This window comes from Clupea harengus, chromosome 11 (genome assembly GCF_900700415.2).
Source record: "Clupea harengus chromosome 11, Ch_v2.0.2, whole genome shotgun sequence".
Classification (NCBI taxonomy): Eukaryota; Metazoa; Chordata; class Actinopteri; order Clupeiformes; family Clupeidae; genus Clupea; species Clupea harengus.
Window position 1 is genome coordinate 19,478,240 of NC_045162.1, and position 12,500 is coordinate 19,490,739.

At 47.6% G+C, this 12,500-nt stretch overlaps 1 protein-coding gene across 2 annotated transcripts in view; it reads left to right on the plus strand.

Moving 5' to 3' along the window:
* Positions 1-12,500, plus strand: part of bckdhb (branched chain keto acid dehydrogenase E1 subunit beta) — a 60,095-nt gene that overhangs the window by 42,855 nt on the left and 4,740 nt on the right. For both annotated transcript variants that reach the window (XM_031575952.2, XM_012824593.2), the window contains exon 9: positions 5,744-5,830. In XM_031575952.2, the coding sequence (XP_031431812.1) occupies positions 5,744-5,830 (87 nt within the window). The remainder of the gene's footprint in view (positions 1-5,743; positions 5,831-12,500) is intronic.

The following is a 12,500-nucleotide window of genomic DNA, read 5'->3' on the forward strand; positions in this document are numbered from 1 at the left end:
CCTGGTTTTCACTGCGGCTGCCGTCGGAGAGCTGCCTCAGGTGTGTGTGATCTTACTCAGGGTGCCTGTGAAAGCACTCTTAAAGAGTTCCATACAGTGACTGAATGTGGGTCTGAGTGGAAGCGTGAGTGTGTCCGTTTTTTGTCAAAAAGAGTAGTCTGTTCACAGTGTCTGGCTTTAAATCTGCCCTGTTGCAGGACACAGTGCTAGAGGGTGAGCTGGTGGCAGGAATGCTAAGGTACAGTTTTGCCAGGAGGCTCGCTCTAGGGTGTGGTGTCAGAATCAGAATCAGAATCAGGTTTTATTGGCCAAGTAAGTTTGCACAAACAAGGAATTTGACTTGGTAAAGTGACTCTCAGTGTGCTTACACAAAATATACAATACAATACAAACAAACAAACAGTGCAACAGTGCAATGGACTAAGGAGTTTAAAAAAGTATATACAAGGCGGAATGGCTATATACAGTAGCTGTGAAATGTTGCACAACAGTAGTGCAAAGAAGAAGTGGAGAGTGCGAGAAGTGCAGGGATAAATATATAAATATAAATATATATGCTACAGTGGGTTAGTTGTTCAGTAGTGAGACGGCGAGGGGGAAGAAACTGTTTTTGTGTCTGGAGGTTTTGGCGAACAGTGATCTGTAGCGTCTACCAGAGGGGAGGAGTTTGAATAATTTGTGTCCGGGGTGTGAGGGGTCTGCAGTGATTTTTCCTGCCCGTTTCCTGACTCTGGAGGTGTACAGGTTTTGGATGGTGGGCAGGTTGGCACCAATGATCTTTTCTGCAGACCTGACTGACCGTTGGAGTCTGTTCTTGTCCAGTTTGGTGGCCGATCCAAACCAGACAGTGATTGAAGTGCACAGAACAGACTCTATGACTGCGGTGTAGAACATGATCAGCAGATCCTGAGGCAGGTTGTACTTCCTAAGATGGCGCAGGAAGTACATCCTCTGCTGGGCCTTCTTGATGATGGTGTTGATGTTGGGTTCCCACTTCAGATTCCGGGAGATTGTGGATCCCAGAAACCTGAAGGATTCCACAGCCAACACAGTACTGTTGTGTATGATGAGGGGGGGCAGTGCTGGGGGGCTCCTCCTGAAGTCCACAGTCATCTCCACGGTTTTAAGCGTGTTCAGCTCTAGGTTGTTGTGACCGCACCACAGGACCAGCTGTTCAACTTCCCGCCTATATGCAGACTCATCATCATCACGGATGAGGCCGATGACTGATGTGTCGTCTGCAAATTTTAGGAGTTTAACAGATGGGTCTCCTGAGGTGCAGTCGTTTGTGTAGAGGGAGAAGAGCAGTGGGGAGAGCACGCATCCCTGAGGTGCACCAGTGCTGACTGACCGGGTGCTGGATGTTGTTTCACCCAGCCTCACCTGCTGCTTCCTGTCTATCAGGAAGTTTGTGATCCACTGACAGGTGGAGGCAGGCACAGTGAGCTGGGTGAGTTTGGTGAGGAGGACTTCTGGAATGATGGTGTTGAACGCCGAGCTGAAGTCCATGAACAGCATCCTTGCATAGGTCCCTGGGGAGTCGAGGTGTTGCAGGATGTAGTGCAGCCCCATGTTGACTGCATCATCCACTGACCTGTTTGCTCTGTAGGCAAACTGCAGAGGGTCCAGCAGGGGGCCTGTGATGCCCTTCAGATGGGTCAATACCAGTCTCTCAAAGGATTTCATGACCACAGACGTCAGGGCGACGGGCCTGTAGTCATTCAGCCCAGTGATTGAGGATTTCTTGGGAACCGGGATGATGGTGGAGCGTTTGAAGCAGGAGGGGACTTCACACAGCTCCAGAGATCTGTTGAAGATCCGTGTGAAGATGGGGGCCAGCTGATCAGCGCAGGCTTTCAGGCAGGAGGGTGACACACCGTCTGGGCCTGCTGCCTTCCTTGTCTTCTGTCTCTGAAAGAGCTGGTACACATCCTCTTCACAGACCGTTCGGTTCATCTTCCACCATGCCAGGTGGTTGGTCTCACTGTCTGCAGCAGGAGCTAGCAGGTAGCTGTTCAGTTCAACCTCGATAGACCAGCAGTAGCAACAGAGTGGGACTCTGTGGGGAAAAGGCTGTCCAGCGTCGTCTTATGCATTTTGGCTGATGTAGCTGCAGCATCTCCTCTGCTTCCCGCATAAGATTAGATCATTAGCATTAGATCCGAATGTGAGAGTAGCTTGCTATATGCAAGCATTCATCCAGCATCTGAGCCACAGCGCAGGATTTCACGGCCTCAACCTTGTCATCTTTGATGTAGCGGGTCTTGAACCCAGGGTGGCCATGTTCTGGAGGTCATCAGTGCCAGCATCATCATATCTCTCATTCAGATAGCTTGTTTGATAAATTGTTTGTCCTTGGGGGGTGGTGACTAGATGGTGGGGGTTGTTTTCTTTTTGTCCCCTAGTTTGCCTGCAGTGGTATTGGAGGGAACCTGGGTTGTCTCTGGTACTATTTACCCACTTTCCCTTGGGGCAGGGTTTGGCCACCTGATTAGGCCGTGGCCTCCACAGACCTGTGGTTTGGACGGCACACGAGGAGCCCTGTGCTCCATCAGCACCGAGCTCCAAAGCACCATCTGGGTCAGCCATTATCCGTGTGTGTGTGTGTGTGTGTGTGTGTGTGTGTGTGTGTGTGTGTGTGTGTGTGTGTGTGTGTGTGTGTGTGTGTGTGTGTGTGTGTGTGTGTGTGTGTGTGTGTGTGTGTGTGTGTGTGTGTGTGTGTGTGTGTGTGTGTGTGTGTGTGTGTGTGTGTGTGTGTGTGTGTGTGTGCATGCATGTGCTTGGAGAAATTGTCTGAGCACTTGTAATTGTTTCGAAATAGGCAAGTTAAGGCAGATGAAAAGCACTTAAAAGCTTATACTTATACTACATGCACAACACCATCAAACACGGTTTGTGTTTCTCTAGCTCTGCCACTTAGTATGGCAGAGTAGCAAAAAGTAGCCCCTAGCTTTACTCTGGATACTGTACCGGAGGTGTACCCGCTCTCGGTAAAAGCATCTATTCAATCTGGGTGAAGAGATGCCACAGTTGGATATCTACTGACACTCACGCACTCATCCACAGCCTATCAGCAAAAATGATTTGGAAGTTACCGTGAGAATGGTATTCAAGGTCAGTCTCAAAGGCAGGAAAGAGATGCGCACTCTGAGTGTGCCTGATTGTGCTGTAATGCTGTGTCCTCCATGCTCTGCGTAGTCTCTGCTGTGTGCTATACTGTACTGTGGTATGCCTCGGGCGGAGCCCCTTCCTGCTGTAATGTGGGGTTCCAGTAAAGCCAGATGAGCCGCCTGGGCTCTCTGATCACCGCTTAGCCTTGTGGGCTCCCCCGGCACGCTGCTGCTGGTTCTTCTGGTGCTGCTACTACTAGTGCTGCTGGTACTGCTACTAGTATTGCTGCTGCTACTACTAGTACAGCTGCTACTACTAGAGCCTCTGGTCCTACTATTAGTGCTGCTGGTCCTTTTGCCTCTCCAGGGGCTTATCAGAAAGCCGTGCGGTCTGGCATGACACCACACAGCCCCTACCAAGTCCACAAGGACATAACTGAGACAGGTTTGAGTGCACTAGTCGAGGAGCTGACCTAATGTCTGTGTTCAGCTTTATTGACTGGGCAAATGGGCTGTCAAGAGGGAAAGTGTGTGTGTGTGTGTGTGTGTGTGTGTGTGTGTGTGTGTGTGTGTGTGTGTGTGTGTGTGTGTGTGTGTGTGGTTAGTATATGTTTTATGTTTGTGCCTAGAAGAAAAGCTAATTTCATCTGTTTGAATTGGTCAGTTAGCACACTTCACTAATGGATCCCTGTATATAGTGAATGAGAGTGCTTATGTGTGTTTGTGTGTGTGTGTGTGAGAGAGAGCTTTATGTGTGTTTGGGTATCACTGTCATGTGTGCATGTGAGAGAGAAGCTCTCTGCATGTGATAGTGGTATTTGCAAGTGGTCAGGTCAATTTGAGTGTTAAACTTTTGTGCAACTTTTTCCACGTGTGTGTGTCTTTGTGAATTAATTACATTTTCTCTCTGCCTAAAATGAGCTCATTTGACAAGACAATTAAGTTATGACAATTGAACCCCTTTTGAACCTGTTTCTGTGTGTGTGCTTCTGTATGTGAATGCGTGGGTACCTGCATTTTTGCACGTACATGTTAGATGTGACAGCATCCTGCAGTAAATTACACTAGTGTTGGACGCAAAAGCAGAGGGCGTTGATCCGAATGCGCCACTGAGTTCGCTGAGTTTAATTACTGCGCTTGCTGCAGTCAAAAGACATGAGATCCGAGTCCATGTAGTCCAGTGGCAACAGAGCTGCAGGGTTGCGTCCTCCAGCGAGGTAAAACCAGCTTCGCAGCCTAAGCGCTAAACAAAGGCCTGGTCCTCAAATCCCAGTGCCAAGACCTTCACAGTCTGCCAGCACAAAGCCACACTGTTGCAGCCGAGTTTGTCAAGGATGTCCAAACCAGCTGTTGGTGTTGTCAGGATTGCTCCAGAAAAACATATTTGACCTTTTTTATTCCTGTTTTTAATGTGGTGTGAAAGAACTGTGATGAGCAGGTTTCCTCAAAGCAGTGAAAAATGTTTTTCCACACGTTCTGATTGCACAAAACCATGTTTAGGGTATGCAAAAAAAATTGCGATAGTATGCCGTGAGTTGGGCTGGAGTTCTTCTTGGACTGCTTCTCTGAGAGGCCATGCAGACGGACTCTAGTTTGTCTGAACCCGGTGAACCCCGAGTCCGGATAGCCCTATCGTGCAGACGAACGCACTGTATCCGCACACTGTATCCGCACTCCCTCGAATCAGGGGGTCCAAAGTGAGTAACCTCCGAATCCGATTGCTGTTGGTGTTCGTCTGCACGCTATCCGCATACCTAATCGGATTGCCCCACGTGATCGCATCATTAGACCAGCCAGAACAACGGACACAACCGGCATTATTTAATAACTGAATAGTTTGCCATGGCGCAGTGAGTTTGGCAGCCAGTTATAACAGCTCTCCAGTTTAAAAAAAAATATTCTTCCTATTACCTTGCTCCTTTTCCACGTGAATTTCCCTAACGGGATTAATACAAATGTATCTATCTATCTGTTGTTAGGAAAGGGATGACATTAACATTGAGAGCATTCCCATTTCAGCTTTGTCTATTTTATTGCATTGCTTTTGTTGCCATTGCTCTGTGATGTCCTGTCCAAATACTGTAAAGTGAGTGGCGTGAAGTCGTAAATCTGGACAAACCATAAACATTTCCATGGATTCCTCAGCTGCTAATCTTTTCCTGATAGCCAAAGACCATCAGATGAATAAAGAAACAAAGACGACGGTTATTAAATGCAAAAATAAATCATGATGGGGTCATGGAATCAACTCCCTGGTAACTCCAGAGCTAAGGGAAAATATGCCTTGGTTACACTGTGTGCCTCTAGTAATACAACATATTTTATGTTTCTGAATGCTGGTAAAATATTGCTAAAATGTACATAATGCAATAAGTAGCATTAAATAGAGGGAAACAATTACCAGTCAGTCAAGCATGTGTAGTTACTATGTTACTAGTGTGTGTGTGTGTGTGTGTGTGTGTGTGTGTGTGTGTGTGTGTGTGTGTGTGTGTGTGTGTGTGTGTGTGTGTGTGTGTGTGTGTGTGTGTGTGTGTGTGTGTGTGTGTGTGTGTGTGTGTGTGTGTGTGTGTGTGTGTGTGTGTGTGTGTGTGTGTGTGTGTGTGTGTGTGTGTGTGTGTGTGTGTGTGTTGCAGTCGGTGGTGAAGACCGGACGACTCCTGATCAGTCATGAGGCTCCAATCACAGGAGGCTTTGCTGCAGAGATCAGCTCTACAGTACAGGTAAGAGCCATCCTGCCACACACCTCCACCGACTCTCTCTCTCTCCTTTTATCTCTTTCTCCATTACTCCCTCTCTCTGTTGCCCTCTCTCCCTGTTTCTCTCTCTCTCTCTGACTCTGTGTGTGTTGTCCTCAAGAGTACTAAAATGCATGCTGACCCTGTGACTTATCAGCGCTCCGAAAGCTCTGAGCCTCATCTTCACTTCCTGAACAAGTGGCCATCGTGTCTCACGACAACCCCTCATTCCTCCTCTCCAGAATCCACTTCAACTGACGCCAAACTCATTGTATCTCACCATGGCTATTTTCCAAAGGCACCTTCCTATCTGAACACAAGTTTGTCAGTCGAGGACAGGGAACCTTCTGGAACGTCCCAAATTCTTGAGCCTCTCTCTGTTCACAATCCTCCAGGGAGTTCAGGCCAGCACTTTCAGTGTCCATCGAAGCACATCTGCTTTTCTTGCGTCTGAGTGTGTTTCTGCGAGACTCGTTTGTGAAATACATGTTCAGGTGACATTATCCTCGTTAAAGCATTGCTTCGAAAAAAAGACCACCATGTGTCGGAGCTAGACGTGTTGCTTAACCATCTCTTAATTTTTTACGAGTGACATGAGAATACTCGGTTTAAAAGGGAGGGGAGAGCCACGCGGTGACAGCTTTACAAGGGAACCACTTCCAGCGGTCGAGGCGTTACCGCGTCACCGCAGTGAGCCAGGCGACCTTTGCTCCCCTCCCTCAGTGTGGTAATTAGCTCAAAATGGACTTCGCCCTGAAAGCTGCATGATTTTTAAAACAAAATGCCACTCTGACCACTCGCTATTCAGTCCATCTGCACCGTTGGGGGTTGTCAGTAGAGGCGGTTTCCAGGACGAGGAAGGGCACCTTTTTGTTTCCCTCACGGAAACGTGACCCTGGTGCCACCACAGAGAGATGACTCGGGTAAATCACTGTGACAACGGGACCCATCCGGGAGAAGCTAGAACGGCGGAGGCGAGGAGGTGCAGATGAGGTCCCCCTGGGGGGGCAGGCAGAGCGAGTGCAGGATCAGGAGCACTAATGAAAAAGCTCAGGAGTGCTCTAGCACCGCTCCTCTGAGAGCCCTCTGAGCCCTCCACGCTGGGAAGCAGCTGGGCAGCACATCTGCGGCCTAATGCATCCTCTCTCTCTCTCTCTCTCTCTCTCTCTCTCTCTCCCCCTCTCTCTCTCTCTCTCGCAAACTCTATCACTCTCTCTGTCTCGCACACTCTCTCTCGCACACTCTCTCACTCGCTGTCTCTCTCCTGTGCTCTCTCTCTCTCTCTCTCTCTTGCTCTTTCTGTCTCTCTACCTTTTTTCCTTCACTTTCTTTCTTTCAACCGCTCTTTTTATCTTTCTCTTTCTCTCCCTGTCTCTACCAGTCCACCACTCCCTCTGTCTTTCTCACACGTGGATCTGGTGCTTTAGCGCCTAATGCAGCCACTGTGCTGGCTTAGGCAGGGGCAGTGGGATGAGGGGGAGGGGGGACGGAGACATGGAAATCTGCAGCCTGGTGGCCTTGAGGAGAGGAGATTTTTCACGTCCTCTCTGCTCCACTTCCTCTGTGTCTAGGTCCAGGTGTCTCCGTTTGTATGTGTGTGTGGGTCTGTGAGCATGTGTGTCCATGTGTATGTGTGTGTGTGGGTCTGTGAGCGTGTGTGTGTCGGTGTAGGTGTGTGTGTGGGTCTGTGAGCATGTGTGTAGATGTGTGTGTGTGTGTGTTTGTGGGTCTGTGAGCGTGTGTGTGTGTGTGTGTGCGTGTAGGTGTGTGTGTGTGTGTGTGTGTGTGTGTATGTGTAGGTGTGTGTGTGGGTCTATGAGCATGTGTGTGTGTGGGTCTGTGAGCGTGTGTGTGTGTGTAGGTGTAGGTGTGTGTGTGGGTCTGTGTGTGTGTGTGTGTGTGCGTGTAGGTGTAGGTGTGTGTGTGGGTCTGTGTGTGTGTGTGTGTGTGTGCGTGTAGGTGTAGGTGTGTGTGGGTCTGTGAGCGTGTGTGTGTGTGTGTGGGTCTGTGTGTGTGTGTATGTGTTGGGGTATTGAGGGGATGGGGAAAGGCACTAGTCCTGTTATTCCTGGACAGGCCACTGGAACAGAAGGAATTCTTGTGGGTCGATTTGGGTTACTATTTCTCCCCATGTCTCTCATTCTCTCTCTCCTCCTTTCTCTCCCTCTTTGTCTCCCCCTCTCTCTTTCTCTTCCTTTCCTCCTCATGATATCCCCTCCTTTACTGTAATGTGCTAAATGGAGGTGTTGGACGTGTGTCAGACCCGAGTGCTCGGACTGATTCTCGGTTGGCTGAATGGAGACGAGATGCAGAGTGAATGATTATCCTGGCCTGGCGTCCTGTGCACATCTCGTGTGTGTGTGTGTGTGTGTGTGTGTGTGTGTGTGTGTGTGTGTGTGTGTGTGTGTGTGTGTGTGTGTGTGTGTGTGTGTGTGTGTGTGTGTGTGTGTGTGTGTGTGTGTGTGTGTGTGTGTGTGTGTGTGTGTGTGTGTGTGTGTGTGTGTGTGTGTGTGTGTGTGAGGGAGGCTCTGGACCATCGGGATAACCAGTATGAAGTGGTGAACCATTCGCAGCCTATAATTGCACTATTCCACTAAACTTGCCACTGGTCTAGCCTACAGTCCTGTGTCGATGATGGTGATACCAGAGCCAGGGCTGCAATCCACCTATGGCCATACCGGTTGATTGAACGTGTCACTGTGTGTGAGTGATGTGTGATGAAAGGGTCTGCTGATTGTAGATGAAGCATCGTCTCTGGCCCTCTTAGGAAAGGGTAACATGCTTTTTCTCTTTCCTCTTTCTCCATCTCTGCTCAAAAAAAAATCACCACCTTCAGCTGAACCTGGCCAAAACGGAACTGATGGTCTTCCCAGCCAAACAGGTCATCCACCACAACATCAAGATCAATACTGACTCTTTATCTCTTGCGCCATCCAAAACAGCAAGAAACCTCGGGGTCATTATTAATGACCAACTGACCTTCACGGCCCACATCGCCTCTGTCTCCAGGTCGTGCCGCTTTGCGCTATACAACATCCGCAAAATCAGGCCGTACCTAACCCAGTATGCCACCCAGCTGCTGGTGCAAACCTTGGTGAGCTCCCGCCTTGACTACTGCAACGCCCTCCTAACGGGCCTGCCGGCTTGCGTGGTGAAACCACTACAGATGATCCAGAACGCGGCGGCGCGTCTGGTGTTCAACCAACCGAAAAGGGCACACGTCACCCCGCTACTCATCGAGCTCCACTGGCTGCCAGTAGCTGCTCGCATTAAGTTCAAGTCACTTATGCTTGCCTACAGAGTGCTTACTGGTTCTGCTCCCACCTACCTAAATGCTCTTGTAAGGGCAAATGTTACACCCAGGACGCTGCGCTCGTCTAGTGAGCGTCGTTTGGCACTGCCGTCCGTGCAAGCACGGCAATCCAGACTATTTTCATTTGTAGTTCCACGTTGGTGGAACGAACTGCCTAGTACTACCAGAGCAGGGGCGTCCCTCTCTACCTTCAAGAAGCTTTTGAAGACCCAACTCTTCAGAGAGCGCCTCCCCTCCTAACTGGCACCTGACTAGCGCTTAACTTGCACTTCAGCAGTTACATTCCTGCACTTCTTTTTCCTCTTTTCTAGGTTGTTGTTTTTCTAATTCTCATGTAAAGTAGTATTTATTGTTACACCATGCTTTTTTATTGCTCTTAGCTTGACTGTTCTCTCCCTTGTACGTCGCTTTGGACAAAAGCGTCTGCTAAATGACTAAATGTAAATGTAAATGTAAAAGCCATAAGGCTGTGCAGTGAGATGCCTTGCTACTCGCTGCTGTAGAATATAGGCTGCGGTACGAAGTCTCATAGAACTGAGTCGATTTACAACATACAGTATGTGTTCCAGACCGATATTTAGGGGTTGTAATATCTGCATGTCGATGCATGCAAGTGTAAATGCATGTCTTTAAAGTAGGCAGGATCTTCCTTAAAATAGGCATGGATCCCCTTTAAGTTGGCATGGATGCCTGTGAAAGTGTTGGTCAGTAAACCTCCAACAATCTGTGTGCTACAGCGATCAAGACTCCCCACAAAAATGAAATCCCCACATTAGTTTTCGTAGACCCACAACAAACGGATTGTTTTCAAAGTCGTTCTTCACTGTTGTATATATCGCAAAAGACCCACCACAGCTTCATATATTTATTTATTTATTTATATTATATTTTTATGGGCGATTTACTTTTAATGTGACTGTTTCATGTTGTGATGCTTCTCCTTTTATTTCCCCAGTCATTAGCTAATAAAAAGGAATGTAGCATATAAGTGAAAGCAACCCGTTCTCCCTCGTTTTGTGGCAGTGGTACGGGCATCACTTCAAAGTGGACTGTTCCTGTTGGGGCACAGTGGTTGCTGGGGCAGGATGAAACCAAAAAGTGCTATGTTCGTAAAATGTCGGGACAATCAGAACCAGATCAGTGGCCGACATGGAGCTGGGTTGGTGTGGAGTTGTAATCTGCAAACCCGTTTCATTACATCCAGTACACTTAATTCTCTTCACTGGAGTTTTCTTTTAATTTTTTCCCTAAACCCATTCAGCTCCATCCAACTTTCTTCATTGGATTTCCCTCATCAGTAGGGTCCACATTCAGTCCTTCAAAGGAGGGAGTTGAACCTGAGAAGCCTGTTACGTTTCTTGAGGCAGTGATCGAAATTAGAAGCAGACACTGGCAGAGTCGTAAGCCTCTCAGACCTGCCTTGTAGGTCGGCTTTAAACGTTTTCATTAACTCAGTGAAACAAAGGCAAATTATTCTCTGTCTACGCAGATTTACTCCAATGTTGCCTTTTTTTTCTGTCTGACAGTCAACTAGAACCGCCATGCCACCCCCATCAAGACCAGTTTTGGGAAATATTCACTGGTTGTTGCTGAGTATAAGTCAACTCAAATGTATTTTTAAAGCACATTTAAAAACAACTCACGTTGACCAAAGTGCTGTACAATCAGAGTAGGCAATCACAATAAAATATAGAATCAAATAAAAACAGAAACAAAACACACACATAGGCATCTATATACACAGTGCAAGTGTGCAAATCATCAATTTTGATCAGGAGGATCCAAACGCTAAAGAATACAAGTGTGTTTTGAGCCTGGACTTGAAAGAGTCAATAGAGGGGGCAGATCTAACAGAGAGGGGGAGGCTGTTCCACAGTCGAGGGGCTGCAACAGCAAAGGCGCGGTCCCCCCTGGATTTGAGCTTAGGTCGGGGGACAGCCAAGAGCCCCAAGTTAGACGACCTGAGGGACCTGGCGGTGGAATAAGGGGTTAAGAGGTCTGAGATATAAGAAGGGGCCTGCTCATTCAGGGCTTTAAAAACAAACAGGAGAACCTTAAGATCAATCCTGAACCGCACTGGAAACCAGTGGAGAGAGGCTTGGATAGGGCTAATATGGTCCCTCTTCCGGGTACCCGTCAGGAGCCTGGCAGCGGCGTTCTGGGCCAGTTGTAGGCGGGACAGAGACGAGTGTCTAATTCCAGTATACAAGGAATTGCAGGAATCTAGCCGGGAGGAAGTGAAGGCGTGGATGACCTTCTCAAGCTCTTTGGGTGACGGGAAAGTCTTGAATTTGGTAATTGTGCGAAGTAGAAAGAAGCCGGCTTTAACTACTGCATTGCCCTGTTTGTGAAATTTAAAGGTGGAATTGAATATCACACCAAGGTTTTTGACATGCGGTTTGACCAGAATAGACAAATTGCCTAGGCTGCTGGTGGTCAATTTGATGGAGTCAGGGGGGCCGAATAATAGAACTTCAGTTTTGTTTTCATTCAATTGTAGAAAGTTTTGTGCCATCCAACACTTGATGTCCTCAATGCAGTCCATGAGACTGTTTAGCGCATTGGCCATAATTGATAACAAACGATATTGCCTAAAGACTCCAGTAAGCATCTTGGCAAGCTTTTATCAATGCCATCAGGGACGGTTGGTGGTGTTTTCAAGGTTTTTGCTAGCTTTTTAGGTAGGTAGCCCACTAGTTTTACACTCCATTAACTCTATATTCCTGCTTTAAACACTTGGCCAGATATAACTGTTTTTCCTTTTTTCATCTGTTTTTGTTTTTTGTTTTTTGAATAGTTATCCTCTCCCCTCTTTAAGTGATATCATATGCATCATTTAGATGCTTATTGAAGAACATTAAACCATATTTAGAAACAACAAAATCACAACATCAAAAAACAGGTGTATGGAAAACACATGTTTGGATACTTTTTCTGTTTTAGAAATACGGTCTGACAACATAATTTTTGGAAACATGCCTCTTGAAGATTCCAGAGAACATTCACAGACTGTCCATTTGGATTTAAACGGACGCTCTTAATCCAGCCAGGCAGATTGTTTTAAAATGTGGCTTCCCTCATCTGACTTGCGGCGAGCCAAGAGCGCTATTGTCTTTTTTGGCACCCGTGGTCGGTAATATTGGCATTTCTCTCGTTACTCTACACTTTCGATACTCTCCAATCTGTGGCTGCCGCTGACAAACCACCCCCTCTTTCCCCTCTCTGTCTGCCTCTGAAGAAATGAGACAAAATATATGACTGCCGATTTGAATTCGTATTTTTAAAGCCAGACACAGCCGTGTCTGTCCTGCCGTTTGTCATATTTTTATTCCGCTTTTTTTC